This window comes from Paramisgurnus dabryanus, chromosome 10 (assembly GCF_030506205.2).
Source record: "Paramisgurnus dabryanus chromosome 10, PD_genome_1.1, whole genome shotgun sequence".
In the NCBI taxonomy this organism is placed as follows: Eukaryota; Metazoa; Chordata; class Actinopteri; order Cypriniformes; family Cobitidae; genus Paramisgurnus; species Paramisgurnus dabryanus.
This window is the reverse complement of record NC_133346.1, coordinates 13,424,794-13,450,960: the sequence shown is the minus strand read 5'-3', so window position 1 is coordinate 13,450,960 and position 26,167 is coordinate 13,424,794. Positions and strand designations below refer to the sequence as shown.

The following is a 26,167-nucleotide window of genomic DNA, read 5'->3' as shown; positions in this document are numbered from 1 at the left end:
TAGCCACGCCCCCTCACACGCGCACCTTACGCCTGTCTGTCCTCTCACGTAAAAACATTTTACATAATTTCATTTTTTTTTTACATTTTTAGCATCTCTTTCTCTCTCTGCAACGTTAATATCATTTTACATAATCTAATTTTTTTACATTTTCAACCTCTCTTTCTTTCTCTGCAATGTAAATAACATTTTACATAATTTCTTTTTTTTTCATGAAAACTGTAGGTTTATATTGTTACTGTTACAAGGTAGCAACATTGTGTTTGCTTGCAAAATGTTTTATAATGTCCCTCCAGGGCCTTGTTCAACTTGTAAAAATTACATGACAGATTTGTCTTTTGATTCTTGTTTAAAAGTCCTGTAAAAATTTCATTGTAGCCATGTTGCTTATAAATTATAAATGTTCTATTTGTACATGTTCTATTTGAATAGCTCAGTTTTTAATAGTAAATGCATATCCAAGAGAGATTTTGCAAAACTCTGCCTGACCTTGAAGTTCCTGTATTAAAAGTGTACAACAACAAAAATGGTGGACATCAATTAATAGAAACATCACACAAAGACATTTTTCGTTTGCAAACATTTCAGATTTTATCATGTGGGTTCTTGTATTTTACTGAATAAAGGCTAACATCATGGGTCCAGTTTCAAAATCTGTCTTCCATCTTTACATATGTACAGTCATACATACCAATACCACAGAGCAGCCTAAAATATTGATTGTACATAAATATGGTAATATTTATAACCCTTTGATTCTGCAGTGTTCTAAAACTAGACCTACTGAGTAATCACCAAACACTTTTGTTAACAGTAACAAATCAAATAAAAGTAACATTTTCCAAAAATAAAACAACAAAAACCCGGATACATTTGTTTGATTTAGGAATAGAAAGGGGAAATTACTATGTTCATGGTTGAGGAGCATTTCAAATCCTATTGCTTGGGAAGAAACATCCATCCCTTTATAAAAAGAATCAGTGTCTGGTGTTCGTTTCTGCTGCCTGACACGAGAGTCTGTAAGTTCAAACTAAATACTTGGTATAAAAAATGTCTGACAAAGGGAAGTCCCATAACTTCATTAAGCTCCTCTTCTGGAGTAAGCAACTGGTCCTTGAGGAAGAAAGACTGAAGGCAAAGATAAAAAGGCTTTCGGCAAACATGCTAGTATACATGTACTAATCAGTAGGTGACTAAAATAAAATGGTTATTTTAAGCATACACAAACATTTACAAAAAAATGTAACCATTATTTTTCTGGACTACTACTTAAGTTGTATTTTACTGAAGCTGAAGCACTGAGAATAATTAAATCCCAATGCATGGAAAACAGGCAAACACGAAAATACACTTCCTAGAAACATCTTCGGTATTGCTTCATCTCAAGTTTAAAAATATTTAGTGCAATGTTCAACAGTCCTGAACATTAATATCATTATAAGTTACTTTGACAAGTATCGATCTGACAGTGTTCACTTTGACCATGCTGTCACTGTAACATTTCGAACTCATTTTGACAATTTTTTTTGTTAAAATTATGCAATGAAATCTTAGTTAGTCTTGTTTGTGTCGTCAATTCAATTACAAATATTTCTGATTATTAACAAATACAACTTAAAACGATCATATATTTAAATAATTACATCAAAATCCCTTTGATTCTACTAACTTTTTGAGACCGTTTCAATTTATGACGCTTGACAACAATTCATTAGTAACACAGAAAGAGGAAAATGCTACAGTGACATTCATTAACAGGTGCATAAAGCTTTGATTGGGCGGGAAATTGTCAATTTTTTAAAACAAAAACAGAAAGATGCATACAGTATGTCCGGCTTTAGTATGAATGAAAATTGAGGAAAAGGAGAGCACAGCCAATGCTTATTGGAAATAAGTTAGTAAATAACCTCTAGTGCACATTTTGGTAAATAAAGAGGCAGATAATGTTGGGCCTGTGTTAAACAAAACTACCAAAAATAGAAAGTATACATAAACTTGCATTAGTACATAAAACAGAAAATAATCAGCAAATATTCATTTAAATAAAACAAAAATTTACTCTTCTCATTTAGAGAAAACAAGCACTGTCTGAAATGCCTTTACCAGAGATTTTTAGCTTTATCTCTTGAAAATGTGAGTGGCTTTGTAAAAACATGCAAAAAAAAAAGAAATTGCATCCGTGTATGGTAAATTTCATCAATTCATTCTAATGAATTTTAATTTATTGTTAATCAAAAGTTAGTGTTATTTTAAGATCTTCAATGTAATATTTCATGTATGGATCATTTGGATCAGTTTTAACTACTTTGTTAGCTTGGTAAACGTACAAGGACGCAATACCAATGTCACAAGCTCCATGATAAGAGTGCTCTGCATTTTCTGCATCATCTACAAGACCAAATCTACAATACAAAAAACAATAAAGTAAAATATGGGAATGTGGACAGTGTGCATGACTGAGAATAGTCTGGAAAAAATACAGCCGTTCTTGTATGACAACTCAAAGGATTGTTTCGGTTAATTTAATGATGTTTACAGGAATGAAACTGATAAATTATTAACCATTTGATTGGAGCTTCAGGACCAGTAACACCAGGGACTATGCAGACACTTGAGAACAGTTCATAGCAGTAACAGGAGAAAATGTAAAATCAAAGAGAAGTGTGGGTTAGAGAGCTAAAGAAAGTTAGTAAGAGGCTGTAGCCTCAGACCGCTGGTCTCTCGCCGTCCTACTGCGTCACACTGTGGCTAAAGACATATAACGGGAAAGCTGGGCAAACTGGTCACTTTCACTGTTCTTCCAGCCAGGAGGGCTTGTCGGCCCCTGGTGGTTTGAGTTTAATGTTGAACTGCTTGAGGGTTTGTTCCAGCTGCTGCTGGTTTCCAGCAAAATAGGCAGAGATGGCGTTATGGAACAGAAGAAGCTGTTTGTGCATCACTTTGACCTGTGAGAGAGATAGATACAGATACTGTCAGCTCTGAGCTAACACTGACAAGATACTGTAAAGGCATACTTTAAAGGCAAAAATGTAAACATTATAACAATCCCCTTTAACATGCAAAATGCCAGTTTTTCATGAATATTATATTTTAAAAATAGGATACACTAATATATATATTTAGAGATGCACCGATATAACGGCCAATAATCGGTATTGAAATATTAAACTATCGAATAGTTTCAAACTAGACGATAGTCATGGCCGATATATTCTGTCATTCAAAAGAGAACAGGAAAATGCAATGAATTTGAGCTCTGTGTATTGAAAATGTAAAGAAATGTTCAACATTATTGGTCATTATATTAATGAATAACGTTCAGAAAATGTACTGTATTTTCCAGGTTATAAGTCGCACAGCCGCCAGAGTCCGCTCTATGCTGCTCCTGTATTTATGTAATTCAATGGTTCCCTTTCAGTCGGTCACTACGACGTCACGTCGTGACCGACGAATTGGGAACTCGCTTAGAGAGACCAATCTGCTTCGAATACTACTAAAACGGCAATGAACTTGGCATTGAGATATTTGCATAATGCTGGCGCCGCCCCGCCAGGTGCGTATATAAGCAGCAGGTGCAAATAAGGAAATTAGCTTTTTATCGCTTCGAAAGCCGGCAGTATCTGCTACTGAGAAGCTACTCTACTCTGGTGGGATTCGATTGCTGAAGTTGGTTGGACTAGCAGTACCACAGCGGACGCTTCGCTTAATTCCACGACTCTACATCTTTATTTTGTTTTGAGTTTAGTGTGTGCGTTGCCTTCCTGTGCGCTCATCAACTAAGCATCTGAGTGAATTTCCCTAAAAGAGTGATACGAGAGAGCTTTGTGCCTTGTTAAAGGCAGCCACTCTCTCGTATATCCGGACATCAGCGTCCTTTTCAGGATGGCTTTTCGTCCGTGCGATCTTGGGTGCGGCAAATACATGGGTCCGAAGGACGGTCACGAGCGTTGTCTTTCGTGTTTGGGCATCGAGCACGCAGAGGCAGCGTTCGCTGGGGGTAAGTGTTCTCACTGCGAGAACATGTCCCTTGTGGATTTGCGCAGACGGTTGTCTTTCCTCCGGGAAAAACGCAACCCTCGTCATGCGAGTGCTGAACGCCGCCACGGTGCGGCTGTGAAGCTCTCTAAGGACGACCTGCGCATCACTGTGCTGAGCCGAGCGGGGGATTCGTCCTCAGGCTCTCAGCCTCCTCATCCACAGCCGGTTGATGTGCCGATGGAGACTTCAGCGTCGTGTTCTACGATGTCTCTAGAATCCATCGTGCCGCCCTCCGGGTCCACCGACGCCGCAGCATCCGAGGGTGGGCCTCCTCCCCCTGACGTGGACCCCGACGCCCTTCCTCCCTCTGGTCGGGTTGGGACGCCGGAGTTCGATCCAGAGATGGTGGCCGTGCTCGCTCGAGCGGCGGAGACCGTAGGGTTAGAGTGGGTTCCCCCCCTCAGCCCGAACCGTCCCGCCTGGATGATTGGTTCTTTGGAGCTGCCCGGGTTTCACAACCCTCTCCACCGGTGCCTTTCTTCCCCGAGGTGCACGAGGAGCTGACTAGAACCTGGAAGTCGCCGTTTTCCACGAGATTACGGCCGTTTCAGCCCTCCCCCCTCACCTCCCTCACCAGCGGAGCCGCTAAGGGTTATACGGGGATCCCTCCCGTGGAGCGTGCTGTCGCGATGCAGCTGTGTCCGGCACACGCTCCCTCTTGGAAGGACCGCCCAACCCTCCCCTCTCGTGCCTGCAGACAGTCCTCCGGTTTAACGGGCGCTGCCCACCAGGCATGTGGAGAGGCGGCCTCAGCCCTGCACGCAATGGCGTTGCTGCAGGTTCACCAAGCCAAAGCCTTGAGGGATCTGCACGAGGGAGGACACGACTCGCCTGTCCTTTCGGAGCTCCGGGCTGCCACTGACCTGGCTCTTCGCGCTACGAAGGTGACAGCGCAGGCGATTGGTCGTGCCATGTCCACGATGGTGGTCCAGGAACGCCACTTATGGCTATGTCTGGCTGACATGTCGGATGCGGAGAAGAACAAGTTCTTGGACGCTCCAGTGTCGCAGGCTGGCCTCTTCGGTGAGTCGGTGGAGTCTTTTGCCCAGCAGTTCTCCGCCGCCCAGAAGCAGACAGAGGCGATCGCACAGATCATGCCCCGGCGCAAGCGACCTGCATCTCGCCCTCCAGCGCCGGCGGGCCCGTCTGCTCCTCGCCGAGGGCGCCCTGCGGCGGCTGCCTCCGCCCCCCCCACTAGAACATCTTCCAGGCCACGGAGGGGGAACAGCCGTCGACAGCCCGCCCCGCCCGCCCCACCCGCTTCCCGTGGTAAACGGAAATCGAAGCGGCCCTGAGACGGGCGACCTGGATTTGGATGGGATCACTCTACGGGAGACGGTGATGGCATCGCTCCCTCCACCGGTAGAGGGCCGGGTGGAGAATCTTTGGTTTCCTTTTGTTTCTGTTCCGCCGGCTTCTCAGCCGGCACCCACAAAACCACAAAAAGAGTGCATTCCTATTCCTTCTCCAGGTCTTCAGAGGATCGAGAGAGATGTGAGCGGGCATTCACATGCTCTTCCTCCCTCTCCTCTATCGCCAGCGGGTGTTCTGAGGAGTTCCAGCTCTCCGCTGAGGAGACGGGACCACCAGCAACCTCCTCGGAGTCTGTGCTCTCCGCTGAGGAGACCAGACGACCGTCACCCTCAGCGGGCTCAGGTCAGTGTCACACACACACCTACTGTAGATACTTATGCTGTCTCAGCAGACGTACCGGCAGTACCACCTGTCCCGCTCAGCCGCCCCACCGCGGGTACCCCGACAGTGCCGTTAATTCCCCTCGTACGGTCCCTGGGGGCGTGGCTTCAGCTTCCCAGCCCGTCTCGTTGGGTTTTACGCACTGTTCGCCTCGGTTACGAAATTCAATTCATCCGGCACACACCCAAATTCTCGGGCATTCGTTTCACCACGGTGAAAGCGTCCGATGCACACGTACTGCGTGCAGAGGTCGAAGTCCTGCTGGCGAAGGACGCGATCGAGCCGGTCCCTCCAACCGAGATGAGATCGGGCTTCTACAGCCCGTATTTTATAGTACCCAAAAAAGGCGGTGGGTTGCGACCGATCTTGGATTTGCGCGTTCTGAACAAATCTCTGCAGAAGAGGTCCTTCAGGATGATAACACCGAAGCAAATATTCAATTCAATTCGCCCCCAAGATTGGTTTGCGGCAATAGACCTGAAAGACGCGTACTTTCATGTGTCCATAATCCCTCGTCACAGACCGTTTCTCCGGTTTGCATTCGAGGGACGGGCATACCAGTACAAAGTTTTACCGTTCGGGCTATCCCTCTCTCCCCGTGTGTTCACGAAAGTAGTGGAGGCGGCGTTAAAACCCCTCAGAGAGAGCGGCGTTCGCATATTGGCTTACCTCGACGATTGGCTTATAATAGCGCATTCTCGACGGACGCTGTGCGAGCACAGAGATTTAACGCTTCGGCATCTCGCCCGTTTGGGTCTTCGGGTCAACTGGGAAAAGAGCAAACTCTGCCCCACGCAGAGGATCTCTTTTCTCGGGATGGAACTGGACTCGATCGATTTATCGGCGCGTTTGACAGAAGAGCGCGTCCAGTCAATTCTGACTTGCCTCGGTTCATTCCGAGGGAAGAATGCGGTCCCGCTGAAACAATTTCAAAAGCTCCTGGGGCATATGGCTGCAGCAGCGGCCGTGACACCGCTCGGACTGCTCCATATGAGACCGCTTCAGCGTTGGCTTCACGATCGAGTCCCGAGGAGAGCGTGGCGCGCCGGCATCCATCGTGTAACCATTACACCTGCGTGTCGCCTAACATTCCCCCCGTGGTCGGACCCCGCGTTTCTCAGGTCCGGTGTGTCCATGAGACAGATCGCTCAGCATGCTGTTGTACACACAGATGCGTCCGACACGGGCTGGGGTGCCACGTACGACGAGCTTACAGCTTCAGGGGTGTGGACAGCACCCCAGTTGCACTGGCATATCAATTGCCGAGAGTTGTGGGCAGTATATCTGGGACTTGTACGCTTCGCTACGGAGCTGCGAGGGAAGGATGTACTAGTACGCACCGACAACACTGCGACCGTTGCGTATATCAACCGTCAAGGCGGTTTGCGCTCCCGTCACCTGTCGCATCTCGCTCGTCATCTCCTCCTTTGGAGTCAGAAGCATCTGAGGTCCCTTCGTGCCATTCACATTCCGGGCTCGCTCAATACAGCAGCGGACGCGCTTTCTCGAGCTGCGCGCCCCGGCGAATGGCGACTCCACCCCCAGACGGTCCAGCTAATTTGGAAGAAGTTCGGTCGTGCGCAGATAGATCTGTTTGCGTCGCCGGACGATACCCACTGTCGCCTATTTTATTCACTAACCGAGGGCAGCCTCGGCGTGGACGCATTGGCACACAGCTGGCCTCGGGGGATGCGCAAATACGCATTCCCCCCAGTGAGCTTAATCGCACAGACACTGTGCAAGGTCAGGCAGGACGAGGAGAGCCTTTTACTGATCGCCCCATATTGGACGAGCAAGAATTGGTTTCCAGAGTTAATGCTCCTCGCGACAGCCCCTCCCTGGCGGATTCCCCTGAGGAAGGACCTTCTTTCTCAAGGAGGGGGCACATTATGGCACCCGCGCCCCGACCTGTGGGATCTCCATGTGTGGTCGTTGAGCGCGCGCAAGGTTTAGGTGATTTACCGCAAGCGGTATCTAACACAATCAACGCGGCACGAGCTCCGTCTACGAGACGGGCTTACGCGTTTAAATGGAACCTTTTCGTCACCTGGTGCTCTTCGCAACGCGAGGACCCCAGAGAATGCCCTATTAACACCGTGCTTTTATATCTTCAACATAGGTTAGACGGTAGGCTGTCACCCTCCACCATTAAAGTTGATATCGCTGCTATTTCTGCTCATCACTCACTTATTAACGGCAGAACAGTTGGCCAGCATGATTTGGTTGTTAGATTTCTAAGAGGCGCTCGTAGGCTAAACCCCTCGCGCCCTCCTTCTATTGCTCCCTGGGACCTGTCCATGGTGCTGAAAGCCCTTCAGGCCCCCCCGTTCGAGCCTTTGCAGTCTGTGAGTCTGAAGCTTTTATCAATGAAAGCTCTGACCCTGCTAGCATTGGCCTCAGTGAAGAGAGTAGGGGATTTACATGCATTCTCTGTTGACGACTCGTGCCTTCAGTTTGGTCCTGCTGCCTCAAGCGTAACATTGAGGCCCAGACCAGGCTACGTGCCCAAAGTTCCCACTACTCCTTTCAGAGATCAAGTGGTGAGCTTGCAAGCGCTGCCTCCGGAGGACGCAGACCCAACCATGGCTTTGTTGTGCCCCGTACGCGCACTGCGACTCTACGTGGATCGCACGCAAAGCCTCAGGACCTCAGACCAGCTCTTTGTTTGTTATGGTGGCCAGCAGAAAGGGAAAGCTGTCACTAAGCAGAGGATGTCTCATTGGATAGTTGATACTATCGCCCTGGCTTATAATCTTCAGGGTATTCCTTGCCCCTTTAATTTGAGAGCGCACTCCACACGGAGCGTTGGCTCATCTTGGGCTCTAGCTCGCGGTTCCTCGCTAACAGACATCTGTAGAGCTGCTGGTTGGGCGACACCTAATACGTTCATTAGATTTTACAGTGTTCGTATCGAGCCTGTATCCTCTCGTGTTCTTTCCTCACCAGGGGGAGCACGGAGAACAGTCTCGCAGGTCGGCTTGCAGCCTCCAACTGATGCTTCATAACTGTGTCAGTATGGAAGGCCTTCAGAACAAAAATGCGTAATGGTTTGAATTGTTCTTCCTCCGCTGCCTTGGCAGCCTTTGTTGCGGAGCATTGGCTGTCAGCCTTTCACTAGCTGTATCCTCGCGAACCTACGTGTCTGGCTCGGGCTCCACATTGTGTCCCACCGGGTTCCTTTGTGAGTATTTTTCCGTGGGGTTAATCCTACCAGCCCACGTTTCCCTTAGCAGAGCACTGCTTTGCTTACACAGCCACGGCTGTCATTTTTACCTCAACTACGGTTGACTTTCGCCCACCATTAGCCCTTAAGACGGGTGGTGGCTTCCGCAGCGTTCCTATCCCGCTCAGGTAGGGCGCTTCCCAGTCGCTGGCACTTCTGTGGGGTTAAAGGAACATCTAGTGCCCGGCCTTCTGCCTTAAAACCTACCTCCTCCTCCTTAAATGGAACCGGAGGGCTTTTACGCAGTCACTGGAAGAGGTCAGCCCCTAGTGGCGTTTTGATAGGGATTCCCAATTCGTCGGTCACGACGTGACGTCGTAGTGACCGACTGAAAGGGAACGTCTCGGTTACGGATGTAACCCTCGTTCCCTGAAGGAGGGAACGGAGACGTCACGTCCCGTCGCCACAGGTGCTGCCACCTGCTGTTTATCGGCCGGTCACACTTTCCGGCTTTCTCAGCGAAAAAGAAGCTAATTTCCTTATTTGCACCTGCTGCTTATATACGCACCTGGCGGGGCGGCGCCAGCATTATGCAAATATCTCAATGCCAAGTTCATTGGCGTTTTAGTAGTATTCGAAGCAGATTGGTCTCTCTAAGCGAGTTCCCAATTCGTCGGTCACGACGTGACGTCTCCGTTCCCTCCTTCAGGGAACGAGGGTTACATCCGTAACCGAGACGATTCAGTTAATTTAGCCTCCCAGGTATGTTCTGTATGCTATTGTGTTAGCTGAATAAATGGTAATGTTACGTTAACATGCACGGACACCTATTCAGTCTGCTGTTTTGCGTGTCATTGTTTAGTTGAATAACTTGCCTTTCCAGATCAAATGTCTGTTCTTGGGCTTGGATTTTGTGAAATCATTTTCTAAATAAACACGACATATAGTCCAGTGTGACTTATATATATGTTTTTTTCCTCTTCAAAATGCATTTTTAACTGATGCGACTTATACTCCAGAGCAACTTGTAGTCTGGAAAATACGGTAATCTTCAGAATTGAGTTAATGCAAGTTAATATAACCACCATACTATCAGTATTGGCTGATATCAGCCAGAATAATCTGTTATTGGTGGAAAAAATTGATATCGTTGCATCTCTAATATTTTTGCAGCCATAACATTGTATGCAAACATTTTATTTCTAGACTAGAAAACAGCATAGTAACAATTGAGTGCACATTAGCAATTATTCCTTTAAGAACTGCATATACTGCAAATAATATACTAAACATGCATTGCAAGGTTGTCAATCATGTCTTTTGAAAGATGTGAATGCACATTCATACTGTTCTCCTGGTTTGTGGCTACTTATAATTGTATTTTAATTTTTTAACACAGTTGGTATCTGTTTTAGGTATTTTATACAAACTCTTATGAACAAAATCAATTAAGTCAGGGCTCCAGACATTTTGCCACCAAAATTTGAGAGCGTGCCACTGAATTTTACATCCAGTTGCACATGTGCGACCAATAAATTTGACCCTTTTTTTGTGATGTGACACTGAATTTGAAACAGCACATTGTACTTTCTGCATCTATCATTAAAGTATTTATTAGTAATACAGTGGAAATTAGTAGAAATGTGAAAATTTGGTAAGCATGTTGATTTACAGTGTGTGCCCCTAAATTTTCTGGTTGCGCCCCTAAAATTTTCAGATGGGGGCCACTGTGCTCCTAGTGAAAAAAGTTAGTCTGGAGCCCTGTAAGTGTTTTCTTAAAGAGGAAATGATAAGGGTTAACCACCTTATTTTCATCCAGGAACTTGATCTTGATTGTGACATCACTCCGGAGACGTTCATATTTGTCCTTGTGGATCTGATACTGCTGCTGAGCAGCTTCGATACGAGCCATGGTAACAGCATCCCGTGGGCCCATGTTAAGCTCCTCTAGATCTGCCCTGTATGCATCAAACTCCAGCCTACAGGACATTACACAAAACATCCACCTTCTTTAATGAATTATCCATTTAATTTATATATTTAAACAAATCAGATCAATGAAACTTGCAGCTTTAATAATTAGTTATGTTGATTACACTTGACACACATTAAGCTAGCATTAAATCTTTGGGGACCAAGTTAACTGAATAACAGTAATCGGGAAACCTTTTTAAAATCTACAGCAGTGTGGCGATAAATAAATATCTTTTTTTTAGTAACAGGAACAGTCAATGTCAATTCACTTTGAGTTCATTCAATACGAACGTGTCAGGAATATTTGAAACAAATGGAGTATATTACCTGGCATTTTCATACAACTTGATGGTCATTAGTGTGTCTTCCATTGTCTTGTTTACCAGTGTGTTAATGCTGGACACAAAGAAGTTGATGGCGCCCAGTAGTGTCTCTCCATTCTTGCACAACAGCTTCTGTGTTTCTGCATTGTAGCCAAACTCATCCTATTTGTAAACATTACAATAAACTTCTGTTGTACACCGTAGCAATTACAGTAATGAGTTGTTCTTCTACAAAGACAATTAAATGTGTGTCTTCTTAAAGGCGGGGTGCATGATCTCTGAAAGCCAATGTTGACATTTGATATCACCTAAACAAACACACCCCTACCCCAATAGAATCTTGACCTTCTTTTGATAAAACCACCCCACACATACGCAACCCAGGCAATGATGTCGGTTAGTAGACACGCCCCTTACTGCTGATTGGCTACAAGTGTGTTTTGGTACTCGGCCCGACTCCTTTTTCAACAGTGTTTTTTCAAAAATCATGCACCTCGCCTTTAACACTTAAACATATAACAATGAATTAGAGATGCACCAATATTAATTTTTTTTCACCGATACCAATTATTCAGACTGATATCTTTGGTGATACCGATAGTTTTGGGATTATATGAACTTGCATTAACTAAATTCTGTAGATTACATTTTCTGACTATCAACATTGAACAATAAATGAGTGATGTTTATTTACCTTTTCTATACACAAAGCTCAAATTTATAGCATTTTCCAGTACTCTTTTGATTGACAGGATATATCGGCCTTGACTATCGGCTGTTTTTAAACCGATAGCATGAAAAATTGCTTTTATCGACAAATACTGAGTCATTGGTGCATCTCTACAATAAATCAACAAACTAGTTTAAGACAATTTGCCTTACAAAGAAATATACCCGACTAGCAATGCAAAAGTTGAAAACAGACGTAGCTTTGTAATATGAAATACTAAAATGTATAGCAACATTGACTTAGTGTGAATTATAAACTTAAGCAACAGCCTAAAATAGGTTTATAGCCTCCTATAACTTTGAATAGCATTCAAAGCCAATGTGGTTAATCTTAGGATAGCCACAGCATCTCACCCGAAGTTCTGGAGACTTCTGACTGAGGTCTGCAAAAGTGTCACCGAGGGCGTGCTGCGTCTGCACCATGCTGTAAAAGTGGTTGGTTAGGTCTCGCGCTAAACGTAGCACATTCTCATACTTTCGTTTGGTTTCCCGCAGAACCTCAATCTGCGCCTCCAGCTCCAGATCTACCGTACGCGAGCCGCGACCAAACCTCTCAGAGATCATCTGTTTGGTGCACTGAGAGAGAAAACAACATACAAATTGGATTTAGAAAATTGGAGCCGATAACAACGCGTATCTAATTAGAAAAGATTAAAGAGGTGATCTGAAATGTGCATGCTAAATTGTTAGTACAGATTCAGTTAGCTGACAAACCTTGTAAGTGTTCAGGCCCCACTTCTTTACAATGTCAAACTTTTCCACAGCAACGCCTCTCGTGGCCTCATCTGCTGTGATGGATGAACTGCTATTGGTAAGGTGCATGTTGGACCCTGGTTTACAGAAAATGCTCTCAGTAAGTCACAGTAATAAACATTTCATACGCACATCCTCAACAAGTATCTTCAGCATGTTGCGGCCATCATTGCATTAAAGAGACTGAAAGATGTGCGAGACAAGAGATGAAATTGAATAAGTGACTGGGGAACGTGTTGCCAAAGAGCACATTAATGAAGGGATCTTCCAGCGCTCTTTGGGATACCTGGGATGTCTTCTGTTTGGCTGGCTATTCGGCAGGCTGCAGTCTGGCTTGGGGCAATGTTAACACCCCTGGACTTCATTCGCAGGTCTGAAGGCGGTCAGGCCCAGGGATAATAAGGGATGTACAGGGTACATGTAGGGTAATAGAAAATGGGGAGGTAGTGGATTTATTAAAAATGAGGTAGTTGTGGATGATATTTTTTAGGAGGGAATGTGTTGTACAACATGCGAATGTAGTGTGCGTTGAATAACGTTGGTGTATGTTTGTTAATGCAAGTATGGGGAGGAGTCAAGGGAGAAAAACAGGGTAAAAAAGGGAGGGTGAGAGAGAAAATGTGATAATGAAGTGAGATGAAATGAAAACAGGAAACAACACATGATGGATATTTTGTTAAATCTGCTGCCACATGACAAATAAGAGACAACTTACATTTCAATTAACATCATAGTGTAATTTTAAACTCCAATGTGTCTGATGCTTTATTTTTTACAACAAAAATAATAACTTTGAGTAGCACACAGCACTGATCTAAAATGCATTTTTTCTTGATCTAATCTTTGTCTAAACATGTTTACAGTCAGTCATTCTGTAGCAGATTCTTCTAAACATTTCCCAACAACCAGATTAAAGTCACAATAAAGTGTCCCAAACCAAAAGACAAAAAAAAATCCTCAACACAGACAAAGTTCCCACTAGCAAACCTGGAAAAGAGAAGAGTGATGTGTGACGAAATGCAGCCTGTTCCAATCTGGCAAGAGAGAAAATTAATGTCAGGAAAAAAAGAGATGGAGAGGTGATTAGGTTTGTCCCCGCAGAACAGCATCCCAACCCTGGAAAGAAAGAAATAATTTAAGGCACCATGGGAAGGTGGAGAAAGAGAACGAAGAGAAATGGGGTGAGATCGGATGGATGAACAACCTTGTCCTTCGTTTGGAATGCGTCTGTTGCCCACAAAGTTTGTGTTAAGACGGATGGCAGGGCCTGAGAAAGGGTAAAGAGACAGAAAGCCCTGAATGAATAAGCCACCAGTGGGAGAAAAGAATTTACATTAACACTTAAACTAAGACCCATGAAGACCAAGACATTAGGATCAGATCATAACATATCCTATTCAGTTAAACATTAATGAGTATTTCATTACAAAAGATGTTTATAATAAGTAATGCTCACTGGCCTCTTTCATTTCTCCCGACTCTGGTTAATATCAAACTTTTAAAGTTAAGCATGATTCACACACTACTTATTTACAGAGCAGAATGGCTGATGCTTCCAGAATCCTTTGGATTGCACCACAGGAATAAAAGGAGCATAAATTATACAAATATTCAAGGACAGTTCCATCCACATCTCCACAAAAACAGGTTAGTGCTCCTATTGTATTTTATTATGCTTGTCCAACTTATTACACCCAACACAACCTGTTGTGATGCCAATAAAAAGTGCAAGAAAAAATTATTCCATCATGGCAAAGTATGTTGGCAAAAAAGGGGTAAAAGATAAAACCCTGATCTAAAAGATGGACAGAATGACAGTTACTTTAACAATGTGGTACAGAGGCAGCAGAAGATGCAATTAAATTAAAAGGAAGTTTTACCTTTGATGGAGCTGGTTGGAATGATGCCCTCTGTTGTGCCACCATAACCCCCTGATACAATGCTGGTCTCATTAAGGTTGGGCCCAGACACCATGACCTGCTGTAAATCCTACAAAGAAAGTTAAAATGATACAAAATTATTTAGACCACTTTGGAACCAAAACATTTTAGTACACATAGGGGCAGTTTCTCAGACAGGCTTTAGATTAATCCCGGACTAGGCCTTAGATATTTAAGTCGTTTTTTTACACACTAACCTTACAAAAACAATACCGGTGTGCATATTGAGACAAATCAATGGCACTGATATATGTTATGTCAATGCAAGTTGTTAAAAATTAAGGCAGCCCAAACATGCCTTTTAGTCTGGGATTGGGATAAACCCTGTCCGGGAAATCGCCCCACATTGAATTAATTCTACACAATCTGGTATGTCCTATACACACTAACACATTTTTTAAAGTTGTAAATTGTTAGAGAAAAGTGAGTGATTAGAACGGTGTTGTTGTAAGAACAAGAATAACGTGTTTGTCATTATATATAATAACAAGAGCAACGTGTTTATTATTAGGGTTTCCCGCAACACTTTGCAGTTCGGGTGGCCCGCCTAAGCTGGGAAACCCTATCGCCTTATCTAGGTTGTCCCAAAAAAATAAAAAAATAAAATTCGCTGCACAAAAGGCCATCAAGTGCATCTCTTAAAATAGCGCGGACACGCTTCCCACGTTAACTCTTTCCCCGCCATTGACGAGATATCTCGTCAATCAAGAGAAAACGCTTCCCCGCCAATGAGTTTTTCCGTCTTTCCGCAATACCGCTATTGTCCACTGGGTGGCAACTTTTTAAACCCGGAAGTATTGCCCTATGGCAAGCTGCTACATGTCCGTGTCTGTTTTAAAGATCGCTCTGAATGGGAACTCTATGAAAAGTCTGTCACAAAAATTGAATTATCTCTGCTTTTTGGTCAAAATGTGGTGTTTTTGCAGAAACCTACCCAAAAGCTGATTACAAAAGAACTACAGAAGGTAGGATGAAACGTTTTTTTTTGTTTGAAAGCAGAGGGTCTGTTCTTTCATTTGGTATATTGTAGGTTTATATATTTGAAGAAGAACATTTTCTGGAAGACATTAAACTTTTGTGAAAATCATGAAAAACGCTGGCGCTGGCAACTTTTTTTTTAAAACGCTGGCGGTGAAAGAGTTAAGGGTGCACGCGCACAACACGGCGGAAATTGTCTAGCCCAGGGTTCCCCAAATCTTACCCTGGAGGGCCGGAGCACTACAGAGTTTAGGTCCAACCCTAATCAAACTTACCCACCTGTGATTGTCTAGTGATCATGAAGACCTTGATTAACTTGCTCAGGTGTGTTTGATTAGGGTTACAGCTAAACTCTGCAGTGCTCCGGCCCTCCAGGGTAAGATTTGGGGAACCCTGGTCTAGCCAGTAGATAAAATGCTTTTCTGTGAGAACTCTAAGTGGACTTATGTTTTGGGTTTATTTAAGCCTGTTATTGTATTAGTCTATAGTTTTTGTAAATTTAGAGTAAGTTAGCTGGTGATTTTGTTGTTTGAGCAACCTGCTAGCTAGGTTGCACATGCCTGTTGATTCAATGTAATTGTAGAGCGCTCTTGCTCATGTTATTTATGTGCATTATTTACATGCTACAGTAGTTACACTTTAAAATAAAGTAGTTTAAAATAATGTAATTAATAGTGGTAAATAATCAGTTTTTACAATCTTTGCGCCATCTATCATCGTTCGCCAGACGTTATACAACATCTGCTTCAGTTTGTGTTTATTAACCCTTTAGTTTAACTTCATCACGCAGATAGTTCCGTTAGTGGTATCTGTTAAAAACATTTAATTAATAATTTAGTATGTATTCATTTTCTGTTACAGTTTCTTCAAAATTAAGTTTTATTTGAGTGTTTTTAACTAAATATTTTAATTTTCATCATGACACGCACACCCCGCCCCTTTGATTGCCACGCCACCCAGACCCAACCACCCGTCCAACCCTACCACCTTAACTAACATATTTTCTGCGGGAAACCCTGGTTATTACATTTAACAATCTGTGAAAATTCTTGAAAACTTCAGGTCTTTTGTTTCCATGATGGTTTAAAAAAATTTGACACCAAAGCATACCAGGTTATTTTTGTGAAAGAAAACAATTATCTGTTATTTAAAACAAGTCACATATACAAAAAAGCAACCAATGCCAGTAAACATTACGGTTTAAAAAAATAAAAACAAATGCACATATTAATGGCTGTTATTTTGGATATAACAGGCCATATATTATTGTACACATAGTGATGATTTCCGGGACAGGGAATAGATTAATCCAGGACAAGACCTGAGGTTAATAAGAAAATATAACTAGTATTTACAAACATGCCACTAAAACATTACTTGTGTGCATTTTGAGGCCAAATCAAAGGGCACTGATGTATTTTAAGATATGTCAGTGCAAGTTGTTTTTAGTTTGGACAGCTCTTACATTTATTTAAGTCTAGGACTAGTCTAATCCCTGTCTGGGAAAAGCCTGGAGTAACGTCTGTTTTTTATGTTTATATGCATGGCCAAACACACAGCCTTGCAAAGTAGTTTATTTGACTTGTATTGTGTACACAGACGTCCAACGCATGCGCACTGCGACAAACCACAATGCATCTAATTGCCAAAATACTACCTTGTCCTGTAGGAGCATAAGCGACCCACACGTCCAATGTATGCAGGGTTTGAAAAATCCCGCTGTGCGTACAATACGTGCACAGTCTTCTGATGACAAAAGTTGCATCACACACTGTACGTGGACCTTCGCGTATACGTAAAAAAAGGGACCATACTTAGTCCTTATATGTATATGAGGAGTTCAGATGCAAAATCCTCTAAGTGCGTCTAACATATTTTATTGTACATTTTAATTAGCTTTTTTTATCAAACTCTTAATACTAACTTAAGTTTCTAGTTACTGGTTAATACTATAGACCAGTGGTTCTCAAACTGGGGGCCGCAAGATGGTGCCTGGGGGTGCCCAGTTTTATGAGAATTTATAAAAGACATTAATTTTTCATAATTTCTGTGTAATTAAACAGAAAAATAAGGCTACTAACCAACAGCAACATGTTGAACAATTGAATATGTTTTGTTACATTCAAATGTCAAAACATTTCTTTAGGGGTGCCACAGAGCAATGCACCACACACAAATGGGGCTGCATGCCGAAAAAATTTGAGAACCACTGCTTTAGACAGTGATATTAAAAACAGGATGTTTTTTTAAAGAATAATTTGGATTTCAGATCTCAATCATTGATTAAAATTTAAATGCATGACATTTGGCAAACATCCTGTTCATTGTGACAAGGTTATGGGAAGAATTAAATCCAGGAAGGCAAAAAACAAGTATAAGTGTACAAACACACACACACACACACTCTTGGACAGCCCCAGAGGCTCCGCCCCCTTCCCAGTGTTATTTCTCACCCTGTGGCCTAGGGGACTCCCTACCTTCTCTTTTAAGCTCCAATGAATCTTTGTAGCCTGCACAGACATCAAGGAAGAATGAAGAACATGACGACAAAAAGAAGATAACAAAAAATGTAAACAATGTAAAACAGAAACAGGAGTGAAAACAAATGATGGGATAGTCTAATTTTTACTTGGGCACCTGTTAATACAATAATGTGATATGCTTACACACAGACACACTTTTTTAAGAACTGTAATGATGCTAAAAAAAGAAACACAAGCTTTGCACAAAAAAAGATATATAAGTCTTCAAGGTTCCTTTGTTGAAATGTAAATGTATTTCTTTTCTAGTCAATAAAGAAATGCATGCAAGCAACACTATTCTTTCTCATTTCAAACCTCATTAAGCAACGAATAAGCGCTCTGTATGAAGTCTGAGTCATATTAGTTCCTCTATCGCTCTTAAAAATGAACAAAGAGATAAGGAAAAAGCATATGTCTCTCCCGCTTTCCAAATAAAGAAATAAAAAGAACACCTACAAAGTGCATTACAAGTCTATTCTCACTTTCTGGCTCAATTCTCCTGATCTATTTAAAGGCACAAAGCAATGCCAAAGTGCCATCTGCCTTCAGCCGAGCCCGAGACATTACTGTATCTATTGCAGATCTCTCAGGATGAGCTTTTTAAATGGACACACAATGGGAATGTTTCAACAAATAACAGAAAACTGCTGATTTAAACATAGATGGCCACTGTGTTATTATTTTAACTGAGCTTGATGATTGAATTTAAATGACAATCATTGGGAGCTTTAGAGCTGGTGAAACTATACATTTGAAAAAATAACATTTAGTTCCTTGTGGGAATGACGCCAGTTCCTTTGGTTAGCAAACATCTAACTGATAAATATCACTTGTGTTTGCCCAACATTATTTATCCAGGATCCAGTGCTATAGCTCAGTTGTCTTAGAAAGGTGTGGCTTGTGACCACATATAAAGTGTATTTACAAATTTGAGAGATTTAAACTTTTTTTTTACCTCAAAAAAAGACCTCAAAATTAGGACACATGCAATATTTTACTTACAATATTTTAGTTCACAAGCCATACCTATTGAAATAACAAATAACAAATATTACTATTACTTTTTAACTTGCTTGATAACCTTATCTTCTAAAGGATTGTGTAAATTCAAAGAACAAACATCCGCAACATCTGCAACCCTGAGTTTTTTCTCATGGGCCATATTGTGAAACTCTTCAGGACACGGCACTTAAACTTATTGGTTTCTAGGCTTTCATCTTTAAAGTAATGGAAACCTAAACTTGATGGCCACACTACAATTTTTCAGCAAAACCATTTGTAAACACAACCATTTAATACACAGACTCAACCAGTCCTTGTATAGTACCTCAACAAGTACATCCATGTATCGCTCACCTGCTCCAGACTGTCATCTTCTGCCATGGTCCTAGAGTCCCCATTACTGTTAATGGGAATCTCCATTGTGGCTGCTTTGCTCATCATACTGTCCGCCATACTGGAGCCTCACTGAAAAAGAGAGTGACATTGAAAATAATAAAGATTCAAACAAAAAGACAGTTTGTATATTAATAATAGAACTGGAAGATATGTAACATTATTACAGAAAAGCATTGTGATCTGGGCTTAGCTTTAATGACATCCATTCAATGCTATAACTTCTACACTGGACAAACCTAATAGTTGTGCTAATTTCAACCTATATCCTTGGTTGTTTCAACCAACAGTTGGGTCAAATATGGGAAACCCAAATGTTGGGTTATAAATAACCCTATTGTAGGTTGTTGTTACCCAACTATAGGTTGAAACAACCCAACATTTGGGTTGAAATTAGTGTTTGTCTATATCTGACCCAACTATGAGTTGAAACAACCCAAATTGTTTTAAAGTGTACAAACCTAATAGTTGGGCTAATTTCAACCCATATCCTTGGTTGTTTCAACCAACAGTTGGCTCAAATATGGGAAACCCAAATGTTGAGTTATAAATAACCCTATTTTAGATTGTTGTTACCCAACTATAGGTTGAAACAACCCAACATTTGGGTTGAAATTAGTGTTTGTCCATATCTGACCCAACTGTGGGTTGAAACAACCCAAATGTTTTAAAGTGTACAAACCTAATAGTTGTGCTAATTTCAACCCATATCCTTGGTTGTTTCAACCAACAGTTGGGTCAAATATGGGAAACTCAAATGTTGAGTTATAAATAACCCTATTTTAGGTTGTTGTTTTAGGTTGAAACAACCAAACATTTGGGTTGAAATTAGTGTTTGTCCATATCTGACCCAACTATGGGTTGAAACAACCCAATTTTTTAAAAGTGTACAAACCTAACAGTTGTGTGCTAATTTTAATCCATATCCTTTGTTGTTTCAAAGTGTACATTTTGTCTTTGAAGACAATACCAAATAAAATCTTCAAGTCTACTTCTATCTCTATATTGGTTTACTAGAAACTGTAGATGGAAGACTTCTTTTAGGAATGTTCTGCTTAAAAGTGCTTATCAGATCTGAGGAGGCCCAACCCTGTCATTACCATTAAATGAACAGCCAGCGAGTTCAAGGAGTACATCTTTCAGTCTAAACTAATTAGAAACCCTTCCTAACCCCTTTAAATATCAAGATATTTCCATTGATTTTTCAACAGAAACTAACAGAGAACCAGGTGTTTTGGTTGCCCTACAGAGCCGAATTCTCTGGCACATGCGGGGCGGGCGTCTCATAAATGACTGAGCAACTTGAAGTGAAGTGGGCTTTCTTTGTTAGATCTCATAAAGCTCCTTGGCTCAGCCTCCTTAATGGACAGAAGAAAATACAGGAATGCAGAGAACCAAGTTTTCAATCATGTGACTCATGCAAGTGGGTATAAGCTTCAGCTAGACACTCAGCGATGAAAGCTTATTGCTCAGAGGACTGATCCGAGCATCATTGCCGGCATTCACATAAGAGCCATTTAATTCTTCTGAGTGCCAGAGCATGAAATTTAACAGGATGGAAGCTAATGGTTCAGGTTTGTCTGTGCACCACAGAAACAGCAAACCGACATTAATAAATTTGCACTTGGAGAGCAGTTGTGATTGTGGTGACCAAGTGGCGTTGCTTGAAATGAAGATCGATGGTATGTGGGATGTTGTTACCTCATTGAAGGGATTAGGATCAAATGAGCACTATTTACTTAGCTTAACTACACTGTGGCAGAGTTCTAGTGGCAAACAAATAAGGTCTCTTTAAGGGAATTCACAATGGAGGGAGTTGGCTTGCAAAATCACCTTTGATTTATTTGACATCTGTTGATATAAACATGCTGAATTTCTATCTTTGTGAAAATACTATAAAAAGGCTTAATATCATCATCATCACCCATGATAATGATGCAAATAAGGATTGGTTGTGATAAAGCAAAATAACGGAAGCTCTTGATTAAGCACAAAAATAGCATTGTCGGAATTACAGTGCAGCATCATGGCTTTGATTTCCAGGGAATACTGATACAATCTAAACCTCAGATGCACTGTAAGGCCAGGCTGGATGAAAGCGTCTGTCAAACACATAAATATAATTGATCACAATGACAGGATTTAGGAATTTTGATCAACTTCATTGATCTCTGAACAATTGCTGTCATATAACCCATCCTCACAGCACTTTGGACCTAAAAAATTTCTGTAAAATTGCCAGAGAGGTTTCTGTGTGAACACAAACACGTCCCATAAATGTTCTGGGATCGGTCCGTAAAGTTACATTGCTGTAACATTTACAGAACACATCTTGTGTAAACAAGAAACAGAAACGATGCCATAAGGGGCGTGCCGTAGTGAAGATGCATGTGTAATTGCAACAAGAAGTTATAGTTCAGCTCTTTGACACAGCGATTTAAAACGCAGATCAACATTCACAATGAGAAATGTCGGCAAACTGGACTGAAGCAGAGATTAGCGAGCTCGCCACTAAGCACGTTGAAGCTGAGATCTTGTTCTTGATCCATAAGATCTTGTCAAAAACTAAATGCACGCGAGTGAGAAATCACAGATAATTCAGACGCTTTGAAAAACACTACAAAGTGCAGGACTTAAATACATCACGTGTCTTTACAGCATGTGTGTGAATGCACGCACAGACTGCGGAAAATCACTGGCAGTGTGAATGAACCAAAAATCAAACGATGCCGGACAAATCCTGGACGTATTTTCCGTGTATTTTCTGTAAACTCTGTGTAAAAAGGGCTATATATATAGGAGGATAATCCTGGGTAAACTGCATCTCATGCTTTTGACTACAAGGCCCCTCCATGGTACAGTCCACAACAATTTTGGAGAGTGTCCTATACACAATTTCTAATTTTCTTAATTTTGGAATAATTAGAAATATGTATATTTGTTATTAAATTAACCAGACACTACAAAATATCTTAATTATTTTAAAGCTTGTTTGTTGTCTTATTTAAAATGATAGGTAATCTTAAAATCATCTTGAGCCTTGGTTGAGATGCATCGGTTTAACTGAGCACATGTGTGAAATTGTTTCTTGCTACATTTACAATGTGAACACATGGCACTTTGAGGGGATTATGTAAACATTGCAAAAGATTCACTGGTAATAAAAACAGACAGATATGGTGTAACAACATTCTACAATGGCATAAATGACCTTGGCATTTTCAATCTGATTTTCCAACAGATTGCAGAGGCAGCGTGCACTGCAACCCAGCTGCATCTATGACAACCACGACAGTCAAATATACACGTCACGAGCTAAAGTGTCCTCATTAAACACCTTGATAAAACACCACATGAAGCCAAGAAACCCATTACAACAAAATATCCAACTTAACACACCCTTAAATAAACACAATTTAAAATAAACACACATATAAAGTGTTCTGTAACTCTATGAGTTTTCTCGCGACCTTACTGAGGAACTACGTGTACTTGAATGAACAGGTGTGACAGGTGACAGTCCTTCACCAACATTTACCTCAGTGTAACGATTTTTGAATAAAAAAACATCTACTTTTATCTCATTATTGACACCATGCATTATTTAACTGTGAAAACTATATATTTTACGTCTTATAAATACTGTCGTAATGTACAGTCGTGTGTCCTAAGCAGCCAAGATCCTTGTCGCCCAAGGGCCTTTCATTAATAAACATATAAGCTTAGCATTTGTTCGGCAGCCTTGCTATCTAAAGACGACCATTACATTTTACCGTTTAATAACACACCTTGTTTAAATTTTCAGGTTTGTTTAGTGCAAAATGTACTGCATAAAAATCAAGATGAAGAAATTAAACAAATGTTTATCTTACCTGCGCGTTTCCTATCTAGGATGAGCGTTTGACAAGCGTGCTGCCTGTTTTATTCCCGTGCATGCGCAGTCAAACACTGACACTTGGATAGGAACGGGGGAAAATAATAAAAGAATGCATTCATGGAGATGAATGGATGTTAATTCATAACCGGGCGGCTTTTCGCATGCTCAGCCGATTTCACTGTATCCGGCGGCTTGTTTGTATTATCAGGCGAATCAGCCTCCGGTAGCCCGAAATGCATTGCGGATCTGACGACAGGCGGCCAGCGTGGAATGCGCAGATAGCGCGGAGGAGAAGCCATGATGAGAAGGGAAAACTGGGACCACCTTGAACAATATACAAGTGTACATTTTATAAAAAATCAAGCATATTTGAAAGAGTAGTAAATTGTAGTATATTGAGTATTCTTAGATTCAGCTATGCGTGAAATGCGAATTTAAAGGAAAAACAATGGATACAATACCATACATATATAATTCTAATCCGGATGAATGAAAAATGTATCGCATTTCTAAACACCGGCTGGCAGTAGTCTATGGGCTATGGTAAGCTTTAAACAAATTAACTAAATACCAAATATTGACTTATGATTTAACTAATTATGATCCTGTGGATCTATGTTAAAATATTAATGATTTATGCAAAAACATGCTATCATTTTTACATTTATTGTTTTTTATATTCTTTGTGTAACTTAAGTCTACATTCAGCTAAATCTGTATAACGAACTGACTATTCCTCCTGTTCACCAGAAGGTGGCACTATGAGGTCAGAAATTAAAGGCAAAAAATTAATGCACATACCTTTAAAAACAAAACAGCTGTGTTTTGAGACAGTCATCATCATAGTTAGATTTTTAGTTATTGTGTTATTTAAATGTGCACTGGCAGTATAATAAATCAGTAAAGTGCCAATATACTGTACTACTGAGACAAATAAAAGCCAGCTAAGGGATAGTGAAATCTTACAAAGTTCACCTTTAAATGCAGAACTGGGTCATGATAGCAATAAATGTTAGAAAAACTGTCAGTGTTACCTGACTCATCTCCTGACTCAATGACTGTAGCCCCAAGAATGATGAAAAACACCCAGTCAGTGCAATTTTTGCAGTAGCAGACAAAAACAACCTGATACTATTGGTAATTGTATTACATTACTCACTGATCACTGAACAGTGTGTTGCCCAAACGCAATATTGCTCAATTTGTTATGTCAATCACTCGAGCTCTCGCAGATACGTTCACAAGTACAGCATGTGACTGTGTGTTCCTGTAAAGTAGCTAAATTTGTACATCATTATGCAAACAATTAGCCTGGGTGCCAGCCGATCTTACAATGTCACTGACATGGGTTTGATGCAGGTAATTTAAAGGGGACATTTAACAAGACTTTAAAATGTCAAATAAATATTTGGTGTCCCCAGAGTAAGTATGTGAAATTTTAGCTTAAAATAACATATAGATAACTTATTATAACATGTTAAAACTGCCACTTTATAGGTGTGAGCAAAAATGCAGTTTTTGGTGTGTCCTTTTAAATTCAAATGAGCTGATCTCTTCACTAAATGGCAGTGCCGTGGCAGATTAAGGGGCGGTATTATCCTCTTCTGACATCACAAGGGGAGCCAAATTTCAATTATCTATTTTTTCACATGCTTGGAGAGAATGGTTTACCAAAACTAAGTTATTGTTTTTTTTTTCATGTTTTCCAGATTGATAGAAGCACTGGGGACATAATTATAGTACTTAAACATTGAAAATGTCAGATTTTCATGATATGTCCCCTTTAAGCTTTGCTATCTCAGTACTATTTTCAATATTTCAACACATAAATTAAAAGTAATTTTTTGTCTCCATTGTCAAACCAGCATAAACTGTACTCTCCAGGGGAAGTATTATTCACGTAATGTAAAACCATAGTGCATCAACAAAAAGAAACATTCCTAATATCATAGATGTGTAGATAAAATGACTTTGGGTTAATACAGCACAGCGAGTGTTTTTCTTTTAACGTTAAGCAATGATACATAATATTATCCACAAAATAATTTTCTTTAGTGAGCTATTACAGGACTTTTATTTTGTTTTGTGGGTCAGTCGTCAGCACCCATAGATGACAGGCCATAGATCTGCTTGCTTTGGTTCATTCATAATTACCCCGGCGCAAGGTGCCAGGGTCTGTTATTTTAACCAGCTTTCCGGAAAAATGTTGAACTGTGGACTGTTTTCTCTGGCTTGACGCGCCTAACATCCTCTTTGGTGAGCCTCCCTTTCTCTAGCCATGCCTGACTCCTATCTTCTCCCTTTCTGACCTCTGATCCCATTTTACTCTGACTGCTACAAGACTTGATGTAGGATTAAGTTGGAGGAATGTAATCCAATGAGTAAAATGAGAGTTCATCTACTACCATGACTAGAACTGGAACTAAACAGTAAAAATTCTCTCCTGTAAAAACCCCAAAAAATAAATGTGATTCCTCAGTCATTGTTTACTGTTTCAGCTCACATATCTGTGTGACTGTGAAAAAAGCACACCCTGCTTTTTCGATTTGGCAAGCATAAATCTGATTGGCTGATTTACTCAGTTTTGGATGATCAAGCAGGGTGTCTGCCTGGACACACAGGGAAGTTCCTTATGGTTTTCAGGATGAAATAATCACTGGATTTGCTAGTCTTTGCCAGGTTAACTCTTTTAATACATTCTGAGTTAATAAAAAGAGGCACTTAATAGAAAGTTACTGAAACTGGATATCTACTGGCACAACTATATAGCACATTTCTGG

The 26,167-nt window shown here is 41.3% G+C and overlaps 1 protein-coding gene across 4 annotated transcripts; it reads right to left on the bottom strand.

Annotated features, from left to right (window-relative positions):
* Nucleotides 1–565: 565 nt before the first annotated feature.
* On the bottom strand, nucleotides 566–23,632 carry arfip2b (ADP-ribosylation factor interacting protein 2b). 4 transcript variants are annotated; one of them, XM_065257938.2, is made up of 10 exons: nucleotides 23,383–23,631; nucleotides 19,472–19,582; nucleotides 18,071–18,103; nucleotides 14,556–14,664; nucleotides 13,880–13,942; nucleotides 12,637–12,752; nucleotides 12,277–12,498; nucleotides 11,198–11,355; nucleotides 10,701–10,875; nucleotides 566–2,945 (listed from the first exon to the last, which is right to left on the bottom strand). In XM_065257938.2, exons 2-10 carry the CDS (start codon nucleotides 19,568–19,570, stop codon nucleotides 2,790–2,792), a joined length of 1,131 nt encoding a protein of 376 aa, XP_065114010.1. In that variant the 5' UTR covers nucleotides 19,571–19,582; nucleotides 23,383–23,631; the 3' UTR covers nucleotides 566–2,789. The 4 variants fall into 4 exon arrangements, with proteins under 4 accessions (XP_065114010.1, XP_065114016.1, XP_065114024.1 ...); XM_065257944.2 differs by lacking the exon at nucleotides 18,071–18,103 and having other exon boundaries at nucleotides 23,383–23,632; XM_065257952.2 differs by lacking the exon at nucleotides 13,880–13,942 and having other exon boundaries at nucleotides 23,383–23,630.
* Nucleotides 23,633–26,167: the final 2,535 nt, after the last annotated feature.